Source organism: Cherax quadricarinatus, chromosome 76, assembly GCF_038502225.1.
Source record: "Cherax quadricarinatus isolate ZL_2023a chromosome 76, ASM3850222v1, whole genome shotgun sequence".
Lineage (NCBI taxonomy): Eukaryota > Metazoa > Arthropoda > Malacostraca > Decapoda > Parastacidae > Cherax > Cherax quadricarinatus.
In genome coordinates, this window is record NC_091367.1 from 7,924,172 (window position 1) to 7,947,687 (window position 23,516).

General features: G+C 39.0%; 1 protein-coding gene across 2 annotated transcripts in view; it reads right to left on the bottom strand.

Moving 5' to 3' along the window:
* The window catches only part of LOC138854965 (uncharacterized), a 102,031-nt gene that overhangs the window by 61,456 nt on the left and 17,059 nt on the right, over positions 1 to 23,516 (bottom strand). For both annotated transcript variants that reach the window (XM_070101240.1, XM_070101239.1), the window contains exons 2-11: positions 17,689 to 17,871; positions 16,145 to 16,339; positions 15,217 to 15,329; positions 13,030 to 13,192; positions 11,907 to 11,971; positions 10,405 to 10,525; positions 8,597 to 8,670; positions 6,011 to 6,107; positions 3,810 to 4,040; positions 2,190 to 2,289 (exon numbers count right to left, since the gene is read on the bottom strand). In XM_070101240.1, the coding sequence (XP_069957341.1) occupies positions 2,190 to 2,289; positions 3,810 to 4,040; positions 6,011 to 6,107; positions 8,597 to 8,670; positions 10,405 to 10,525; positions 11,907 to 11,971; positions 13,030 to 13,192; positions 15,217 to 15,329; positions 16,145 to 16,339; positions 17,689 to 17,871 (1,342 nt within the window). The remainder of the gene's footprint in view (positions 1 to 2,189; positions 2,290 to 3,809; positions 4,041 to 6,010; positions 6,108 to 8,596; positions 8,671 to 10,404; positions 10,526 to 11,906; positions 11,972 to 13,029; positions 13,193 to 15,216; positions 15,330 to 16,144; positions 16,340 to 17,688; positions 17,872 to 23,516) is intronic.

Consider the following 23,516-nt stretch of genomic DNA (forward strand, 5'->3'; position numbering starts at 1 on the left):
AGAGGGAGGGGGTAGAGGTGGTTTTGTGGGCAAGGGGCTTGGACTTCCAGCAAACATGTGTGAGCATGTTAGATAGGAGCGAATGGAGACAAATTATTTTTGGGACCTGACGAGCTGTTGGAGTGTGAGCAGGGTAATATTTAGTGAAGGGATTCAGGAAAACCGGTTAGCCGGACTTGAGTCCTGGAAATGGTAAGTGCAATGCCTGCACTTTAAAGGAGGGGTTTGGGATATTTGCAGTTTGGAGGGACTTCTAAACTGCTGTATCTGAGCGCCTCTGCAAAGACAGTGATTATGTATGAGTGATGGTGAAAGTGTTGAATGATGATGAAAGTATTTTTTTTCTTTTTGGGTTTTCTTTCTTTTTCGGTCACCCTGCCTTGGTGGGAAACAACTGATGTGTTAAAAAAAATAAAGTTATGTATGTACTTTGTATGCATTTTTTAGGAGTAGCTCTATTGCTCCCTTAATATATCACTCTCTCATTTACCCCTATCTCACCTATGGAATTTGCGCATGGGGCTCAACAACAATTAACCATCTCAGACCACTAATTACCCAACAAAAGGCTGCAGTCAGAATGATAAATTCCCACTACAGGCAGCACACTCCACCAATATTCAAAACACTAAACCTACTCACCATACAAAACATCTATACTTATTACTGCACCTATTACATACATAGAACACTTAACTCTGATATTAACCCTCCCCTCAAACATCTCCTTGCCAACCTCAACAGAACACATGACCATAACACAAGGCACAGATCACTCTTTGATGTTCCTCGTGTCCATCTCACGCTATGCAAAAACTCAAAGCACATAAAAGGCCCTAAAATCTGGAATTCATTACTTGTATATATAAAAGAAACACTACCTGTTTATAAATTCAAGTCTCTTCTCAAAGATCACTTACTCACCCAAAACCAAATAAATACTGAATAACTGAACCTTATAAATTGTATATCTTAAATGTTTCTCACAATTATATCACATAAATGTTTAACCTAAGACCCAATCTAACTTTGTTATTTTTTAAATACACTACTTAACAGAATACTCCATTCTACTGAATGTACAGCAATGCATGCAACCATATGACCTGTCTTTGTAATACTCATTTGTGCTCTATTGTTATCTGTTTACAATAATGTTTTATCATTGATTACATCACTGCTTAGTTAATCTTAAGTTAATTTTAACCCTGCCCATAATGCTATGCATACAAGTGGCTTTGGCATGCTGCTCTTACCTGTATTTTTTTGTACCTCTGTATTTTTTTTCAACAAGTCGGCCGTCTCCCACCGAGGCAGGGTGACCCAAAAAAGAAAGAAAATCCCCAAAAAGAAAATACTTTCATCATCATTCAACACTTTCACCACACTCGCACATTATCACTGTTTTTGCAGAGGTGCTCAGAATACAACAGTCTAGAAGCATAAACATATAAAGATACACAACATATCCCTCCAAACTGTTCAAATTATTAAATAAATAAATAAATAAATAAATAAATAAATAAATAGTGTAAACATGTTATCAGGCTTGTATATGTATTTGAAAGTCAAAAAAGGATGTTTCACTTTAAGAGGGATTTTTGCTGCACAGCATTAGCCCAGAACCTAACCTACTGTATAAACGGGACATGCCTGTAATGGATAAATATTTTACGAAGGTTATAAATTATGAGTCAAAGTAAATACGTACTAGAATTATTCAATCAGCCTTTATGCATTCTTTCTGGCAACATCCATACCTCCCCAATCCAAATACAGTGGAACCTTCGTAATCGAACAGCTCCCTACTTGAACAATTCAGTATTCGAATGCTTTGTTCAGTAAAAAAATTGCTCGGTAGTCGACCATTTGCTTGGCACTCTACCAAACAAACACAACCTGCCAGAACGTCACTGTGAACTATTTCATGTTTCTTTGCATTTTTTGGGGTTATTTTATATTATTTGTAAAAATAAGCCCCCATGGGGCTTAGAAAGATTAGTGATAACAGCCAACAGAAAAGAAATATGGTTGGAAAAAATTAGTTCAGTACTCGAACAGATCGGCACTCCAACAGCTTTCTGGAACGAATTAAGTTCGAGTACCGAGGTTCCACTGTACCTTTTACAATATCCATACCTCCCCAACACCGATACTTTCATCAACACCCATGCTGACAATGTACGCACTGTAAAGCAGAAGATATGATGCCATAGGTGGTGATGCTGGAGTTGAACTGGTAGCATTCAGTTTTAGTGCGAGACTTGAACCACCCATCTGGGCAAACCACTGAGGACAGATACAATTGTAAGGATAATGTACATCATTGTACAGACAAAGCACATCACTGTACAGACAAGGCATATCATTCTAAAAATAAAAGCATCACCAAGGGAAGAGGCACATCACTGGAGTAATAGGCACTTAACTGTGAGAACAAACATTCATTTAACTGCTGTTTAAGTATAAGAGAGATGATTAATAAATACAGTAATAATATAATAACCCTCTTCTAGACTTCATAATAGCTAACAAAAAAAATAATGAAAATATTAACAATACACTCATACTGCAAACAGTGAGAACAATAAATGTCAAAATAAAAGTAGAAATTAAAAGAGAGGACCCCTGATAAACTATCTACAGTGGGTGACTTTTGGAGTTTCTCCACTGTATTTTTAATACAGCACAGTTTGTCAACATGGATAACTCCTTAATGTGATCGTTACACAATATAAGAAAATCCTGAAACCTGCTGTTTTCAGCCAATCCTATCTCAGTTCTTGTTTCAGCTATCCTTTAACCTAAACATTTTGTAAGATGAGCTTATACCATCTCATTATATTTTTTGTATTGTAACTTAAAGAATTATGTACTACCACTCACCAATCAGAAATTACTAAACTAGATAATTATATTTTCTTATTGTGATTTTATTATTAATTAACCTGTAACTTGTATCTATTTTTAAGGTCTTACTACAACTAAGTATTAGACCCTTAGAGAAAAGAATAATGAAAAATTAAATATAACAAATTGAGTAAATTTTAAGTATAGTATAGTCTGAGTTATGCCAGAGATGTTATGAATTTTATTGGCCTCCAGTTTATCGTATATCCTGTGCAGCAATGCTGCGATCTATATTAATATTTGTACCTAACCAACTTTTGTAATACCCAATGCAGATGCTATAATAAATTGTTTTACTAAAACTATCAACAAACTGGGAAAAAAATCCACCTCACTTTTGTAAATCTAGTTAATCACTACAGCTACCTCACTTTAATACCAGTATGATCCATACCCTGTGTCAGTATAGAGTAAGAAATAGTATTAGTCTGCCCGAAATACTTAAACATACTAGTGACCTTCATTGTAATAAGTATTTTATAATATGCAATATTTTATAATATGTAAACCCCACACTGTAATATCAACAGAAAAATAAAGAATTTTAAATCTTAATTTTAATTTAAAAGTTTATTTTCTTACTGCCCAAAATGCTCTGCATAACCAGGGACTTTCTATGAAGTATGTCGATAATGTCACCTATTCCTGAACCAATTGTAAATTATGAATATAGAAATAGTTTATCATTTATCATAATTAACAGTAATTCATATTCATTTTGGCTTTTCCCTTTACATTAATCCCTCAACCTTTAATATCAATGCTCACCAAGATCATACTGGAACATTACACAATTGCAGTCACAATGTACAGCGACTTTCCTGGTAATAGTGGACAACTTATGAATAAATTATAGGTCACAGAAGAAACTAGTTTTAAAGTACTTCTTCTCAACTCACATGTGCAGGGAAGCATACATGTATCATTCCAATTTAGAGCATTGAAGGATGGAGTTGCTGTACACTCGATGGCTCCACTGGATGATCTGGTGTCACCATCCTGACCCTCCATCATGTACTGATTAGTGCACTGGTAGCTAAAGATACTGCCCGGAGAACGGCTCACTGTCATATCAACCTCGGTATAGTTCCATCCTGGGTCTGCATCTAAGAGTGGTGGACATGATGTCCCTGTAATGGTAACAACAGCATATTTTAATGTCACAAATGGTTTAATGAGATGGCAAATATGTAAATTCTTTTATAGGTTTTTTACACTGGTAATTAATCAGCAAGAGAGGGTAATCCAAATAAGGAAATACAACTTCAAGTTGTATTTAAAAAAAAATAAGATGTTTAAATATTGCAATTAGGTATATCTTGGTAGCAGCACAATCTGAAGAAGTTATTTCCACATCCCACAAGCTATGCCTACTTTACCTTAATGCACACAAGGGAAATAGTAAAGTGTGGCATATGGTTCTAATGAACTTTAATATCACCACTGAAGAGCTGAGGCTAACCAAAACAGGCATTAATAAGTTGCACATTTTAACTACCACATTTTTTGGCATTTAAGGTGCACCTTTCTTCCCACAAAGTCTTGGAAAAATCACCCTGCACCTTATATGTTCAAGGTCAGGGTCAAGGGTAGGCCTTGGATTATGCGTTAGTGTAAAGTAAGAGGGTAATTAACCCTTGGCTATGACTACTGATTTTCCGTTATGATACTTCTGTTGTGCACCTTATATGCAGGAAAATACAATAATACAGAACAAATACCACACCTCAACATCCTTCTAAATAGGATAAACCAGTGTTGAAAGTTTGAAGCTAATCAGAAGAGGCTTTCTCGAATAGAAACCAAAATCTGGAATGGTTTAAATAAAAGTGACCAAAGAGCACTGCACATGCCAACAGTTTTATGAATCTTACCCTATTTATAATTCACCACCATGTCAATTTGAAGTCAATCGGATGAGGCATTTTCAAGTTCTAAATGAAAACCTTGTATGAAGAAAACAACACAGAGTATAAGTGCCAGCCATGAAATAAAGCCGTGTGAAAAACTGACTTTTTAAACACATTAAACTTGTAAAACTTAAAAATGACATGAAAACACCCTTATTCAGCATTTCTCACTTATATTCTTCAATTTAAAATTCTTTACAATCCTATAAGAAAATATATACTGTATATATTTTAAGAAATTGGAATTTACTTGCTTTCTAAGAGCTATTTGACAGGAACAGCCTCAACAATGAAATAAAATTTTGCAAACTGGCACCTACCAAGTGTACACTAACAGATAACACAATAAGTGTCAGGGGCCCAAGACTGTTGAACTGCCTCCTAGCATACATAAGTGGGATTACTAAAAGACCCCTGGCTGTCTTCATACCTAAAGTCAGTACCTGACCAGCTGGTTTGTGGTTCATATGTTGGAGTACGTGTGGCCAGCAGTAACAGCCTGGTTCATAAGGCCGATCCACCACGAGGCCTGGTCATGGACAGGGCTGCAGGGGCAATGACCCCCAGAATACCCTCCAGGTATACTCCAGTATGTGTACCTGCACCTAAATAAACTTACTCAATTTACTGAATGGAAAACTCAACATCTTAGAAATAAAATTAGTGAATTGGAACCTACAAACTCCAGTTACAATCCCTACCTTTTTCTAGATAAGACATTTTATTGCTGAAGAGGCTTTTTCAAGTTATCATTCTACAACCAGATCTGGGAATGGTTTACCAACAATTTACCAGAGAGCACCTGCACATGTCAAGAGTTCCATGAACCTTTCCCTAGTTACATTACACAAGCATCGAAAATTTGAAGATACATGTAATTGAATGAGGATGTCTCAAGCAATAAACAAAATCTGGAGAAAGACAAAAAAATTCAGGCAACCACTTATTAAATGTGCCCATTTGAGGATACCTAATAATGCAAGTACTGTAAACAAGTCCCGAAAAATAACAGTTATTGTACACTTATTAAAGTATCAAATTTAAGTACAGTAAATCACAAAAAAAGTGAGCATTTATTAAAATGAAGTTTTGCTCAGTGTGAGCCTTATCAAGTTACTCCTGATCATGACTATATTACAATTATTTGATTTAGAAGTATTACACTACCAGAACTATAAATATAGCCATACTCTGATCGTAGTCTTCAGAACGAAACCATATCATGACCCTACTGATGGTCTTGTTGGCTAGAGGTCCCCACTGAATTACACTCCCTGTCAGGTTTGCCTGAAAGTGGTAAAGATATCAAGTATATAACCAGTAGTGTTAAATGTTGATGAAGATAGGGAAGCTGTGATTTCGTGTATAGGGCAAGGAGGAATAACATCTTGTAGGAGTGAGGAAGAGCCAGTTGTGAGTGTGGGGGAAGTTCGTGAGGCAGTAGGTAAAATGAAAGGGGGTAAGGCAGCCGGGATTGATGGGATAAAGATAGAAATGTTAAAAGCAGGTGGGGATATAGTTTTGGAGTGGTTGGTGCAATTATTTAATAAATGTATGGAAGAGGGTAAGGTACCTAGGGATTGGCAGAGAGCATGCATAGTTCCTTTGTATAAAGGCAAAGGGGATAAAAGAGAGTGCAAAAATTATAGGGGGATAAGTCTGTTGAGTGTACCTGGTAAAGTGTATGGTAGAGTTATAATTGAAAGAATTAAGAGTAAGACGGAGAATAGGATAGCAGATGAACAAGGAGGCTTTAGGAAAGGTAGGGGGTGTGTGGACCAGGTGTTTACAGTGAAACATATAAGTGAACAGTATTTAGATAAGGCTAAAGAGGTCTTTGTGGCATTTATGGATTTGGAAAAGGCGTATGACAGGGTGGATAGGGGGGCAATGTGGCAGATGTTGCAAGTGTATGGTGTAGGAGGTAGGTTACTGAAAGCAGTGAAGAGTTTTTACGAGGATAGTGAGGCTCAAGTTAGAGTATGTAGGAAAGAGGGAAATTTTTTCCCAGTAAAAGTAGGCCTTAGACAAGGATGTGTGATGTCACCGTGGTTGTTTAATATATTTATAGATGGGGTTGTAAGAGAAGTAAATGCGAGGGTCTTGGCAAGAGGCGTGGAGTTAAAAGATAAAGAATCACACACAAAGTGGGAGTTGTCACAGCTGCTCTTTGCCGATGACACTGTGCTCTTGGGAGATTCTGAAGAGAAGTTGCAGAGATTGGTGGATGAATTTGGTAGGGTGTGCAAAAGAAGAAAATTAAAGGTGAATACAGGAAAGAGTAAGGTTATGAGGATAACAAAAAGATTAGGTGATGAAAGATTGAATATCAGATTGGAGGGAGAGAGTATGGAGGAGGTGAACGTATTCAGATATTTGGGAGTGGACGTGTCAGCGGATGGGTCTATGAAAGATGAGGTGAATCATAGAATTGATGAGGGAAAAAGAGTGAGTGGTGCACTTAGGAGTCTGTGGAGACAAAGAACTTTGTCCTTGGAGGCAAAGAGGGGAATGTATGAGAGTATAGTTTTACCAACGCTCTTATATGGGTGTAAAGCGTGGGTGATGAATGTTGCAGCGAGGAGAAGGCTGGAGGCAGTGGAGATGTCATGTCTGAGGCCAATGTGTGGTGTGAATATAATGCAGAGAATTCGTAGTTTGGAAGTTAGGAGGAGGTGCGGGATTACCAAAACTGTTGTCCAGAGGGCTGAGGAAGGGTTGTTGAGGTGGTTCGGACATGTAGAGAGAATGGAGCGAAACAGAATGACTTCAAGAGTGTATCAGTCTGTAGTGGAAGGAAGGCGGGGTAGGGGTCGGCCTAGGAAGGGTTGGAGGGAGGGGGTAAAGGAGGTTTTGTGTGCGAGGGGCTTGGACTTCCAGCAGGCATGCGTGAGCGTGTTTGATAGGAGTGAATGGAGACAAATGGTTTTTAATACTTGACGTGCTGTTGGAGTGTGAGCAAAGTAACATTTATGAAGGGATTCAGGGAAACCGGCAGGCCGGACTTGAGTCCTGGAGATGGGAAGTACAGTGCCTGCACTCTGAAGGAGGGGTGTTAATGTTGCAGTTTAAAAACTGTAGTGTAAAGCACCCTTCTGGCAAGACAGTGATGGAGTGAATGATGGTGAAAGTTTTTCTTTTTCGGGCCACCCTGCCTTGGTGGGACTCGGCCGGTGTGATAATAAAAAAAAAAAAAAAAACCAGTAGTGATACAAGTGGTAAAGATATCAAGTATATAACCAGTAGTGATACAGGTGGAAAAGGTGAATATTAATGTTACAATACAAATGGAAACAATGAAAACTGTTAATGTACAAGAAGATGATTATATGACACAGAAAATAAAAAGGAGGATACAAAAAGTGGAACTTGCAGGCAGAGTGGTAATGATGCAAAAAAAGGTGTGGTGATGAGGGAGTGGGTGATGATGAGAGTGGGTGATGATGAGAGTGGGTGATGATGAGAGTGGGTGATGATGAGAGTGGGTGATGATGAGAGTGGGTGATGATGAGAGTGGGTGGTGATGAAAGTGGGTGGTGATGAGAGAGTAAGTAGGTGGTTGTGAGGGAGAGAGTGGGTGATGAGGGAGAGAATGGGTGGTGATGAGGGAGAAAGTGGGTAGTGGAGAAAGTGGGTGATGATGAGGGAGAAAATGGGTGGTGATGGATGAAGTGGGTGGTGATGAGGGGGAGAGAGTGGGTAGTGATGACATACTACATCATAAAACATAACACTGAGCTACATCCCCAATACATTACACAAGACAACACACTCACCGCTTGTCCCCACCAGTAAGTAGAGTCCGCTTTCTTCACAAACTCTTGGCCAGTCTCCAGCATCAGCCCGTCTCCTGTGAAAGATATAACTGGTATGAATAACTAAAGTGTAATGAACATTTGTCAATGCTCAATAATAACACACACGGAGACAAACTCAGAAGATTAATTGATCTGTGTATTCCAACCCCCTGCTAGGATCCTCCTGCTGAAGATAAATATTACGTTATACAGCTGCATAAAACAGCAAGATGTATGGTCTGATTACTTCTCCGTGTTGCAGCTGCATCACACAGCAAGGTGTGAGGTCCAGTTGCTTCTCCCTGTGTTGCAGCTGCCTTAAAGACTACTAGCTGTTACTGTACCACCATTTGATGTTCCATATACATGTATATTTAAATGTTCTAACTGGGTATCACATTCTTGAAGGTTAAATGATGCATTAGCTTCATTTAACATTTGTGTACCAGAGTAAGCTAACAGCATCCTGGATACACAAATAATCCACACATAGGAGAAAAACTTGTGATATTTTGATCCAAATGTTGCCGTAAGTTTCTTTTTCCTATGTGAGGATTACCCGTGTACAGCCTCTCCTCACTTAGCAACGCACTCGTTTACAAACAACTCGGACTTACGATGGGCGCTCTGACCAGTATACATACCTAAATAATGTACATTAGAGCTGATTTCCTCTATTCAGTTTACTGCAGTATACAGTACACTACTGTATAAACATTTAAAAATATATACTAAAAATGTTATAAATGGTGCAAACGCGACATTAAAACAATATCAATGATGGCTGACAATCCCACTACCATTATAGCATACTCCTTGCTTAGCGACGAATTCATTTACTGTCATGATCTTAGGAATGGAACTCCGTCGTCAAGTGAGGAGAGGCTGTACTGTTCCAGTCACGGTATTGTGCCTTTTGTTATTTATAGCCTAGATGTACTAGCTCTTCCATGTTGTAGAGTGCTCCTATATTTGTAATGAAGTAATATTTTCCCATACAGTCCTAAGTGAAATTTCATACAAAAATAACATACAGGATTACTAATCACGAGACCAGGCCTCATGGTGGATCAGGGACTGATCAACTAGGCTGTTACTGCTGAAACTGTTCAACTGCCTCCCAGCATACATAGAGGCGAGTACCAATAAACCCCTGGCTGTCTTCAAGAAGGCACTGGACAGGCACCTACAGTCAGTACCTGACCAACCGGGCTGTAGTTCGTACATCAGTTTGTGTGCGGCCAGCAGTAACAGCCTGGTTGATCAAACCCTGGTCCACCATGAGGTCTGGTCTCAGACCAAGCCGCAGGAGCGTTGACTCCTGAAACCTTCTCCAGGTAAACCTTTATAATTAAATAACAAAAAGGTACAATACCGTGACTGGAACAATACACAAATAATCCGCACATAGAAGAGAGGAGCTCATGACAACGTTTCAGTCTGACTTGGACCATTTACAAATGGTACTCTTAATGTCAGGCATTACCTTTATTATTTGCTCCAATTCCATTTGGAAAAACAGCAGTTTAATAAATGTTGGTGAATGTGTTTCCTTTTTTTGGGTCACGCTGCTTTGGCGGGAGACAGCTGTCGGGTAATAAAAAAAAAAAATGGTTCCAATGATTTGTGTTCAATGCCTTTAAGTTTATTTAGGTACAGGTACAGATAAATACAGTTACATAAATTATCATACATAGCAACATATGTGTAGATTACCTAGTATAACCCTCCAAAAAATCAGTGCCTTATTTCCATTGGGGTCCTTTCTGGATAGGACTTTGACAAACCTGCATTGCCATGACAGCCGCCAGTACTGGTGAGAACTGTGCTACCGCTTGAGGTGGTGTTGACAGTTACACCGAAGTAGGTGGTGTGATAACTCATTCCTTGGCTATCATCCAGTAGGACCTGTTGTTGGGTCATTGAGGAAAGATGATAATATAGTACATGATACAGAATGTATTAAAGATGGGAGATATTGATTTAGTGATGGATGGGCAAAATACACAGCAAAATTGTGAGTGATGTCTAAAAACCCTGAAAAGGGCAAAGTCAAATTCATTTAATTAAATATTTAAAAGTTATTTCTTTGAATAACTAGACTGAGTAAAAACTGAAGGGCTAACAGAGGAGACACTCCCTGTTCGTCAACAAAATTAAAGCCACTATAGCCTTGGCAACCATGACAGTATCAGCAGTAAATCTCTGAGAGTGCAGTACTTGGAAAGGGCATTTGTTTATTTTGGAAATATTTTAATAAATCATATATTATTTTTGCTTGATAGTTTACATGAAATGAGAGTGTATTTCCAGAAACAAAAGAAAACATAGAAAAAAGAAAGGGCTAAATGTAAATATTAATCCAGAAAAATGGACAAGAACAGAACCAAAGGTGCTATTCTCAAAATTGAAAGATTATATATAATTAAATGTTCACTTATTAGTTACACAACACTAACCTATCAACAACAGCAGTATTAAAGCTGATTCAGTATCTCGTTAATTATGCCATGTGAATGTTACAAAGAAAGTGATAAATAATACAATTCATTCGAAAAACTGCTTTTACTTAGTCCATTTTAAAATGAATGTAGTTCCAAAGAATATTACAATATATTTCTTCCCAAAGAGTAGTAGATAGCTGAATCGAGGTTCAAGGAAGGGTTTCTATTGCTAATGGCTCTAGCATCCAAAAGGCTTGTGCAATATTTGAAACTAAGAAACTTTATAAGTAAACATTTAATATGGGACAAGAAACAAGAGATTGATAAAGGTTGATATAAATGGCCACAATTTAGGACTGATTCTAACATTCAAATTCTGGAAGACTCTGAAATCAATGTCCAAGCTCAAGTACCTGAAGAAACTCCATCTGGCAAAATACCGTATCACATTTTAATAACCTACATAAATTTGCTCATATACAACAAGAGGGGTCATTCAACAAAAATTTGTTTTAAATCCATCCACATCTATAAGAATATCATAAAGCAAAAGCAGCAGTTTTGTTGAAGTGAAGAGCTATGATAAGAAAAATGCATTTGCAGTTAAAGCGTAATCAGTATTTTATAAAGACATTACTAATTAAGATATGATCATTCATATTAATTATCAGGAAGATTCTTAAGTTATGACCTGTGTTTTTCTGAAATGCTGAATATAATATTAGCTTTGTAAAAATATATTTTATACACATCTTACTACACTTATGCTTGTAATGCTATTATGAATAAATATTTGTATTTGCATAAACATCAGTACAAATGGCCGGCCCACTGATGTAACTCACCTTGAGAACAAGTGGACGACAACCCTGGCAGTCTGACGAGCCTAGATTCAGTAATGTCGTGCTGCCTGAAAATGTATGTACGTACATAAAAACACAAAAATCTAAATCAAGATGAGGTTGAGAGAATATATTCATATTTACGTTAACGATTACATTTTTTTTTTTTTGTAATGCCATAAGAGGGATGGCAAGTGTGGTATACAAGGAGAGAAGGATGCGAGAAAGGTTAAGTGGCCTAGTCACTTTGGGTGAGTTTAAAGAGTGTCTTTCCTCACAGTGTGATAAGTTCACAAGCATTATCTGGCTTAAAATTGAGAATAAAGAAAGGCGAGTTCTGGAAACTGTGATAACACATGACATCTAAACTATGACAGCGACTCAACATGTCATCAACTGGATATTTTTGTGAGGTAGCCAAATTTAGGCCTGAATTGATCCATGTCTTTATGCTGGTGGGGTGCTGTTGCTCCTTAGAATTAAAGCCACTCTACCTTTTCTTGAATTAAACCTGTCTGCACTCACTTCTCTCATCCTTAAGGTGCTTTATGGCCCTTACTTGCTTAGTGCTTACCCCCATGAACATCATAATATTCAGAACATCTTGTACAAATATATTAGGTACTATGTTATACACAATACAATATACTCTAACTGCTGCTTTAGAGAAGAAAGCATTCTTGATGTAAATATAAAGTATATAAACATAGAAATTACAATGAATCTGTTAACCATGTACACAAATTAAAAAAAAAAAATACTAGTCATGTACAGCATTTCAGGTCTCATGTTTAAAACTAACTTACAAATATTCTACTCTTCATAACTTTTTTTATACCACAAACTGAATAACCCATTATGTACCACAGGATGGGTATGGGGTGCATAATAAAGATATTAAACTAACTAAACTACCCACAGCCATGTTGTAAATCCCACTATTGACCCACAGCTATGTTGCAGATAGTACTTCTATTTACTCATATCAAACTAAAGTATAGAAAGTAACCTGTATGAACTGCTCTGACACCTGGAACCCAATTTACTACTAACCCATGCCAAAATCTTTCCCACTTAACCTCAGCCATTTTTCCATATGTACAGTACCATGGTTTCAGCCACTTACCCAAGAAGTAGCTACTGTTACTGGATATTAGGGAGGAAGAAAATCCACCTATAAAATCTCCAGCCATGGCACCATCACTGCTTTTATGTTGCAGAAGAAGTGTCCACCCTCCATCAGACATTCTTACATTATCTGGCTCACCTTCAGCAAGATCACACATAACCTGATAGGGCAAAAATTTTAATAACAGGCCCAAATCTATCTTTAGGTCACAGCTTCCCCAGCCCCCCAGAAAAAAAAAATCAAAAGATAACCTCAATTAGCAATAATATTTGTATTTATTCTCCATTCTGATCCTATAGCCAAATTCATTGTATTCAGTGTTTGAGCAGGTGGAAGCTTATCACATTATCCTATAAAGATTTCTATTTGAAGGTTATTTTTCTTATACATTAAGACATTTAGCTTGACTCGGTTTGGTAATTAAATACAAACTTCAAATATTTTTTTACATGGGAAGAGTTTTCACACATGAAAAAAAATCCTTGAAAATGATGGACATTATTGGGAAGGTTGCCAGAGTAGTAGCATGGGAAGAAAATTCTACCCATTGAAGAATTAAAGAACAGAGAAGAAAAATGAGTTAGCATGGGTGGGAGTAGAGGTAGCAGAGAGCCCTATGTTGAAAAGTAAACAAGTTGCAGCTACATAAATCTAAGAGGCCCTGCAGCAGTAGCCCCCACCCAAGTATAATGAACAGGTAGTGGACCTGCATACACTCCTGTCACATATATGAAGTGCTATCAAAAAGGTACCAAACTACCACAAAAAATATGTAGGACTAATAACCTAGCTGAAGTTGCCCCCCTCAAGCACTCTCCTTGAAACACTTCTGGAACTTGCTCTTTCCTAACAGCATCCAGTGTGAACTGTGATTCTGCTTGAATCTCACGCCATTAAAGCGCCGCCCCTTGATTGCCATTTTTATTTTTTTGGAGGAGAAAGAAGTTACAAAGGGTTAGATCTGGGTGGGACCAACACTTTTTTGGCCAGAGAACAATGGTGTTTTTGGGCCTGAGTCAGCAGGCAGGGCACAAATTTCACAGCCACTTGCCTCATGCTTAAATTTAGTCAAAAATGTTTCCACACAACCCTAAGAAATTCCCACAGTACTTGCAACATCCTTGATATTCTTTTACAATTTTTTTTGTGAATAAATTTCCTTACTATTTTCAATACTGGTGTCTTTTTGGTGCTGAGGGACGACCACAGTGTTCATCTTCAACTGTTGTTTGTCCATTCTTTTACACAAAAATCACAATACATTGACAACACGACAAAAAACAAAAAAAAATGCCAACCTAACCTAAATAAATGACCAACTGCACTGAAACTCTCTAGATACTTCATAAAGGAGTGTAGTAAGCATCATGGTCTATGGTGCCTCAAAAATAATCGAGTCCAGGAACTTTCTGACAGCACCTCGTATTAACAAAGCAAGACTACACCCACCTCAGCCTCCAAGAAAAATGTAGGAAAATAGAGAAAGGTCACCAAAGTCATGGGTAGAGGAACCCTTTGGAAGACGTCCATGTGAGGAAAATCTATTACCTCACTCACATAAGCCTATTCATAACAACCGAAATGTACCATTACCAGAGTACATGCCTATCCACACGCCACTTTGTACAGACCAGCCTCAAAAGATATAAGAGGCGATTTCATAAAAAAGGGAGTCTGAAACATGTTAGGATAAGGAAATCATGCATGGTATTACCTGCCAGAGAAGAGCCAGGGACTAGTTAATTGCCAAGGATCAGGGGGGCTTAACATGGCATCCACCTAAAGGGAAAGAATTCCATTCAAGGGAGTCTCTCCCTACTAGAATTGGCAATGAGGGCTAGAGCCTTAGCTGCTTCCTTTAATCCAACACGGTGTTTATGTCCATTAAGCCATCCAACCATAAAGTTTATACTGGAAAAATGCATATACCCATTAATGTACCAATCCAAGCCGTCATCCATGAAATCGCCAGTTTTGTGATTCTACCATCTATCAAAAACATATACCTAATTCAAACTTCCTATATTTGAGTCATTTATCCCTCTCGAAGTGTCCAAAATAATGTCATTGCTAAACCTAAAACTCCATAACATTCAACTCTTCACCCAGAGAACTATTTAAACAATGTTCCTTTTACCACACCCTCCATACATCATCTGTTTAATGGGCAGTGGTAATACTGACAGTGACAGTGGGGGAGGTCGTTAGTCCAATGGGGTTGATGATGAACAAGCCAGAAATGTTCATGCCAATGTCCATCAATGCTGAACAGTCCCGTGGCAAGATACATGCTGGACCTGTGGAAGATATTTTTATCAACATATTAAAGCACAACTGCACTGAATGTCTACCCCAGAGGCATTTTCTTTGAGTTTCTAAAATGCCATCATATTGTTTGGGGATCTAAAATGCTATGATCTTGTTTGGGGTTCTAAAATGCAGTGATTTTTGTTTGCAGTTTTATTCTATTCTTGTTCAGTTAATGCTCAAAAAAAGTTTATAGATCTAGATTTTTTCAGTATTTTAAAATGCTTTTATTTTGTATGTGTTTGTCTACTTAATGTTACAGACCTTTTTTTTTTTTTTTACAAGTTGTTAGCAAAAGAAGTCTTCAAAACTGGTAAGGGTCATACAACCCTGGAAATGGGAGGTTATCGGATATGATCCCAGAAATTGGAGGGCATCTGCATCATGGGCCATTCATGTTATTATGCAAGGCAAGTAGTTAGCTGGGTTTACTCTCACCCAAGCCCAGGGGTAACAACTAATAGGTAAGTTTATTCAGGTACATATACACAAATAGTTACACAGATTATCATACATAGCAGCATATGTGTAAAGAACCTAGGATAACCCAAAAAAGTCAGTGACTTATTTCCACAGCTATGAATACCACAATAGATGAATGAAACTTACAGAGTATTTAACTGTCTCACTGCTCCCAACACCTTACAGTACCTATATAAACTAGTCATTTCAGGAGGGTTTTTTTTTATGCAGGGAGGCTTCTTTTCCCTACTTTACTATTTTGTCTCATTAATTGGTCCTGTTCTCCAAGATCACACATGTGAACCAAGCTTATCCTTACCCTTCAGCCCCACCTCAGACATACCTGGGACACAGAAGTCGAATATATTGGAGTAATTGCCGCTGGAAAGACATTGGGAGATGTGGCCAGAGAGGCTGCCGGAGATCCAGGAGGTGCCATTGTTACAGTCATAGTAGTAACCCATCTTGCTAGTGAGAGCAACGTGAGTAGTGTTGGCTATCGAAGGAGGACTTCCTGAGCACGATACTCTGGTAGTGGCTGACCAACATCAGACAATATTAAACAGCAGCATTAATAATGATATACAGTATATGCAGTATACATTATTTCACAATGCAAAAATATTGATTATTATTATTTTCAGGAGAAGAGCTAAACCCATAAGAGTTCTAAAAGGCAGCCATGTTAGATTCAAAATTGAGGATCGGCCCATTTCCTTGGATCAAGAGTACTCCCCGGCATCAAAACACCTCATTTGAGGGGAGTAATCAATGGAGCAAGTAAAGAATACATTACTTACATTAAATCTACGATAACCCAATACATTAAATTACTTTTTTCCCCAACTGCCCCATTCTTTAAGTAATCAGAGCAGCAAGTACAGAATGGGGCAGTCGGAAAAAAAGATAACGGATAAGTCACTTTTTTTTATTATATCTTTTGGGTTTAATGTATCGTTGATACTTTGCTACATCTGCGTCCTCAAACCCCTCTTCAAGAAATTTTTTGATGCTGGTGAAGGGCTCTTGATCCAAGAAATTAACCTTATTCTCCCATTTCCCAGGCACTGTATGACCCCCTACGGGCTTAGCACTTCCCCCCTAAATATGAAAATAATAATGTGCCATCAGAATCATTCTTCAAATTTAAACTGCTGGCTTTTGTGCATTTTGTACATTTCCTGAATAAAGCTTATCTTAATGAGCAGACATGGAGAAAAACTGGAAGAGTGAAAAACTGGAGAGAATAAAGACCGAGCTTTGAAGGGAAGGAAAGAATGGAGTAAAGAGTAAAGAGGATTATTATTGTAATCAAGGGGGGAGCGCCAAACCCGTAGGATTATACAGCGCCTGGGGGGGATGTGGAAAGCATTCAGGCTTAATTCGGGGAACCGGAGCACAGATCCAATTCCCTAAATCAAGAGTCCCTCACCAACATCAAGGAACCTTCCCTGAGGGGAGATTATTATAATCAAGGGGGAAGTGCTAAACCCGTAGGATTATACAGCGCCTGGGGGGGATGTGGAAAGCATTCAGGCTTAATTCGGGGAACCGGAGCACAGATCCAATTCCCTAAATCAAGAGCCCCTCACCAACATCAAGGAAGCTTCCCTGAGGGGAGAGTGAAGAGGAGAGGAGGGAAAACTAGGGTATTTATCATTATTATTACATTCATGAGGCGCGCTAAACCCACAGGAGGCATATAACACCAGGGAAAATGGAAGGCATAAAGGATGAATTCAAGGAATTCGAACACATGTCCAATTCCTTATATGAAGAGCTATTCACCACAGTTAAGGAACCGCCTTTGAGAGAACGTGTAAAGTCATTCACACTATGGGTGCACTACCTTCCCCATCCTCACCCACAGTCATGAGGTGTACTTACAGCAAGTCTCATTGGAGGTGGTGGCCTGAGCATAGTTACAGCCGACTAAGAGAACCGAGTCACCAGTGGACCACAAACCAGAAGACTGAGGACAGGTCCACGCCTGCAACACACCCGCTATCAAATTTTGTACCTGTGTCCCGGTCACTCCTGGAGTGGGACATACTCCAGCCCCACTCAAACCTGTTTGAAGTGGAAGATATATTCAGTAAACTATATTACACCACATATATCAATCAAACCATCCATCTTCCTCCTCCAGAATACGTGCAATTTGCATGAATGGTGATGTGGAAATTATGTTTATTCAAGTATACACAAAATGGATTAAAATAACAGCCACACACAAAAATATTTTGGACTACATGAAATGTGTTATGCTAGGAAACGACAGCATTTCCTGCCACCCTGGCAAATAACAGCTTTTAATATCACTATGTCCACTTATCCTCCCAGGAAACGAATTATGCATAATACTCAACTTCGACTACCTCTTAACTCAGTGCTCGGAAGCACACACAACCTTAGAACAAAGAATATTATAGACTACGCTCATGGCTCCCTTAATTAACCCTGACAAAGTGAGGGTGGGAAGTACGTACTGTTGCTGTAAACCGGCCTCATGGTACTGTAATACACAGGTCTATTAGAATTAATAAATGGGTTTCCACCTTACAAACGGAGCTGTTTGCCATACTTGTTGCACTCAAGCTTGTAGAAACTACGACCACATTCTCTTTTCTCATTACTTACCTGGAGAGGGTTTCGGGGGTCAACGCACCCGCGGTCCGGTCTAAGATCAGGCCTCGTGGTGGAATCAGGGTCCGATCAACCAGGCTGTTACTGCTGGCCGCACGTAAACTGACAGACCACAGCCCGGCTGGTCAGGTACTGACTTTAGGTGCCTGTCCAGAGCCTTCTTGAAGATGGTTAGGGGTCTATTAGTAATCCCCCCTATGTATGCTGGGAGGCCGTTGAATAGTCTTGGGCCCCTGACACTTATTGTGTAGTCTTAGTGTACTCGTGGCGCCCCTGCTTTTCATTGGGGAATGCTGCATCTCCTGCCTAGTCTTTTGCTTTTGTAGGGAGTGATTTTCGTGTGCAAATTTGGCACTTGCTTTAAATGGTCCAAGATCTGAATGCATTTTGTTTGTGTATGAAGTTAGGCACAGGTATACACAAATTATTAAGAAAAGGATTACAGTTAAGCTTTTGTGGATTCTCTCTCACAAGCATTACATAGAATATGTTGAATATAATTCTGATACTTCAGACATAAAATTACGAAATATTATCAGTATCAGAAAGGAACTAGCAAACGAAGTTGAATAAAGTATAACAACTCAGATAGGAACCAGCAGATGCATTATCCATCAGTAGATTGCAAGATGTTACTGCAAGGCTAAGTATCTCTGGCAGTACGGTTTGTATTGAGATGTCACTGATATAAAATGTAAAGTGTGTGGACAGAGACAGAGCCATACAATGGAGCATTACATCTTAATGTATTCAAATACCCATTCTTTCAGTGACATCTCCATGAAAACCTTACAGGATATGATAAACACCACACTGTTAATAAGATATCCGAAATCTTGAGGTTGTATCCACATTTTGCATCGACTAAATGACTGCAATAGCAAGCAGCAGATATAAATGATGCCAGGGGAAAACATTGGAATCATATTTAGGAGGTTAGGATAAAAAACTGAACCTTGGATAACTGGTGAGATATTATCCAATATAAAATTTAGATATCAGCTGCTGAAAAGATTTAGGGCAAATAAGCAGAATGTTGCAGCGCTAAGTGAATTTCAGAAAGGAACAATATACAAAAACTTATGAAAGGAACAAAGGCTCTAAAATCAAAGAATATAGGAACAATCCAATATGATAATGAAACATGCGAGTATCAAGACATCTAATGAACATACGTTTCGCTCACCATAGGCTTCTTCAGGAACAATCCTAGTAAGCTATGACAACCAAAAGCACTCGGTACAGCCATTCACCTATAGATCTATTTAACTGCAAAATGTTCATCCCCTCAAGGAATCTTCCTACAGGCGAGTGGCTCTTGATCTAATGAATTGGACCTGTGCTCCCCTTCCTTAGATCGAACTTGAATGACTCCCATCTCCTCCCCAAGCACTGAATAACCCCCACGGGTTTAGCACTTCCCCGCAAATGTAATGTTTTGTAATGTAATCTAATCTAAATATTGAAAATGAGGTGTGCCACGAAATATATCGTGAAAAAAGTGCTTCAGTTCGTTTACATAAATGTTACATCAATAATTTGCTATGCATATAAAATACCTTCAACGCAGACTCCAGTAACTTTAAAATTTATTACAGTACTAATGGTATTACCCCCAAACAGCTTCCATCTATTAGGTGTAGCTTATGAATCTGTTCGAAAACAACCAAGTTAAACCCAGCTAAAAGCACCAGACCAGACAACATTCCAACAAAAATCCTAAAAATGGTGTCTGCGATTTGCATAATAAATTTATCCATCATCAGTGGTTAACGCGTCGGTCTGGAGTTTTACAACTCTATAACCGCGGGTTCAAGCCCCGCCCGTACCGTGTTGGGTGAACTCAAGGAGACCAGAATTACTCTCGTTTTCAAGCAAAACAATAGGTCGGATGTCAGTGACAAAAAAAAAATTCTCGGTGCTGGGTTGGATTCAATAAGTAGGCATTGAGGACAAACTCCATACACACTATCAAGAATATAGTATACGATAGACCTCCTTTTGGGGCAGCAAATTTGCAGCACCAGTTTTATGAGACAATAAGACAGGGCCAGGAACCTTGACACAACTCCACAACCACAAATATGGCAGTAAAGTAAACGAGTATACCCACTCCCCCAAGCTATATTTTCCTAATGCGTAAATGTTTTCACTAGAAAAACTTAACCCGGGCAAACTCTCCATAATTTTCTTCACGACACTAACTAATGTTGCGAATAATTAAAGAAGAACCGAAAACTTTTTACAATTCATTTTAACGTGTTGAGCCAATTTTCTTGTGAGCACAAACTCATTCAATCAATAACCAGGAAACACTAATAAAGAGAACGAAAAATAATTTCGAACACTGGTAACAGTGACACAAACCTGGCTGCTGACCAGCCGTATTAGGTCACTTTTATATAGCTGAAAGGAAGAGCAGTATTATTGGTTTATTTTTATTTTGTCAGGGAAGAATCTGATACTGTGTCCCGTAGCTCGATTGCTAGCTCACACGCTGAGGTCCGTGGTTCGATCCCAGGTGCGGGTGGAAACACTGGGATGTGTTTTTTTAAAACACCTGCTGTCCCTGTTCACCAAGCAGTAAAACAGGTACCTGAGTATTAGTCGACCGGTGTGGGTCACATCCTGGGGAAAAAAAATGACCTAAATTTCCCGAAATGCTCTGCATAACAAGGTGCTTTCTATATAGCAGTGTCAGCTTGTAGAAATAAATATTATTATTATAAGGTGATACGTTGAGTTACCTGGTTACCTGGAGGTTTTTCCGGGGATCAACGCCCCCGCGGCCCGGTCCATGACCAGGCCTCCCGATGGATCAGGGCCTGATCAACTAGGCTGTCACTGCTGGCCCCACCCAGTCCAACGCCATAGCCCGGCTGATCCGGCACTGACTTTAGGTATCTGTCCAGCTCTCTCTTGAAGGCAGCCAGGGGTTTATTGTCAATTCCCCTAATGCTTGATGGGAGGCTGTTGAACAGTCTTGGGCCCCGGACACTTATGGTGTTTTCTCTTAGTGTACCAATGGCACCCCTACTTTTAATTGGGGGCATTTTGCATCGCCTGCCCAGTCTTTTACTTTCGTAAGGAGTGATTTTTGTGTGCAGATTTGGGACCATTCCTTCCAGGATTTTCCAAGTGTAGATTATGATATATCTCTCCCTCCTGCGTTCCAACGAGTACAAGTCAAGTGCTTCCAAGCGTTCCCAGTAGTTCAGGTGCTTGACAGAGCTTATACGTGCAGTAAAGGTTCTCTGTACACTCTCTAGATCTGCGATTTCACCTGCTTTGAACGGAGATGTTAATGTACAGCAGTATTCCAGCCTAGAGAGAACAAGCGATTTGAAAAGGATCATCCCTTCGCTTGGCATCTCTCGTTTTGAACGTTCTCATTATCCATCCTATCATTTTCTTTGCACGTGCGATTGTGGCACTGTTGTGATCCTTGAAAGTGAGATCCTCAGACATTACTACTCCCAGGTCCCTTACATTATTTTTCCGCTCTATTGTATGGCCAGAGTCTATAGTATACTCTGTTCTAGTTATTATCTCCTCCAGTTTTCCATAACGGAGTAGTTGGAATTTGTTCTCGTTGAACATCATATTGTTTACCGTTGCCCACTGGAAAACTTTGTTTATATCTTCTTGGAGGTTAACCGCGTCCTCAGCAGATGACAGCCTCATGCAGATCCTAGTATCGTCCGCAAAGGATGATACGGTGCTGTGATGTATGTCTCTGTCTATGTCTGATATGAGGATGAGGAATAAGATGGGAGCGAGTACTGTGTCTTGTGGAACAGAGCTCTTCACTATGGCAGTCTCCGATTTAACTCTGTTGACTACTACTCTTTGTGTTCGATTTATTAGGAAGTTGAAGATCCATCTCCCCACTTTCCCAGTTATTACTTTAGCACGTATTTTATGGGCTATTACGCCATGATCGCATTTGTCAAATGCTTTTGCAAAGTCTGTGTATGGCATTCTGGCGGCAGTTCGGTAAAACATTTTAAGCAAAATTGGATACATCAGCAGTGTGCTGCCAGGATATGTGAAAGTGGAATAGTAAATGATATGGTGATACAGGTCAAGACTAATAAAAGGAGTAGGTAGGTATTAGGTTTGTCAGGAAACAGGACAAGTGTTTCCTGGTGTAGCTCTTAGTCATATGATGATCCGCAACTGGAGCTTCTGTTCATCTAAGTAAGCTGGCTCACCTCTCCACCCTTTTAAAAATTATGGTTATGATTATAATCAGATTTTACTACTAAATGAGTGGTTTCATGAGTCCTAATCATCACAAGCACTAATGAAACCACCCGTGGCTAAAGTTTACCTTTAACAAAGGTCCTAAAACGTACATGTGCCCTTGTACACACGGCACCAGAGTAGGTAATGGTTGTGGTGTGACAATTGTGTGTAATGACACAAAGGTTGTTAAGGTAGCTCATGGCACTCTGGCCACGATTCCACCTACAAGTCTCAGTGGCTGTGTCAGCTGTACAGCAGCAAAATACGTGTGTTAATCGTGACACTCTTATGGACGATTTTCAGAGATGTTTTAGAATAGTTTACAGGTCTCGGGTCTTATTTCTGATAACCAAATGTTTAACCAAATATTACTGCCCGCGGCCTGCAGACTTACGTAACCACTAGGTCTACAACAACGTGTGTTACATAGGCTAAAATCCTGCCATCTTACTTCTAGGGCTTAGTTTTAGTTTAATATCTTCATTATGGCCCCATACCCATCCATTGAGCGGTAGTCAAAAGATTACAGAGGTACATAATGGGTCCAGGGACTGTACTGCAAAGCTTTGATAGTTGAACAAGGTACAAAGGTAATGAACTTCAGGTAGATCTGATCACAATCATGACCAAGTTACAAAGGTAATTAATCATCCACACGTCACACATGGTTACAATCATGAACAAATTACAAAGTAATGAGTAATTCAAACGTCAACACCCGGTCACAATCGTAATGAGTTATTAGTGCAAATATTAACTGGGTCACACAGACAAACACAGACACAGACACACACACACACACACACACACACACACACACA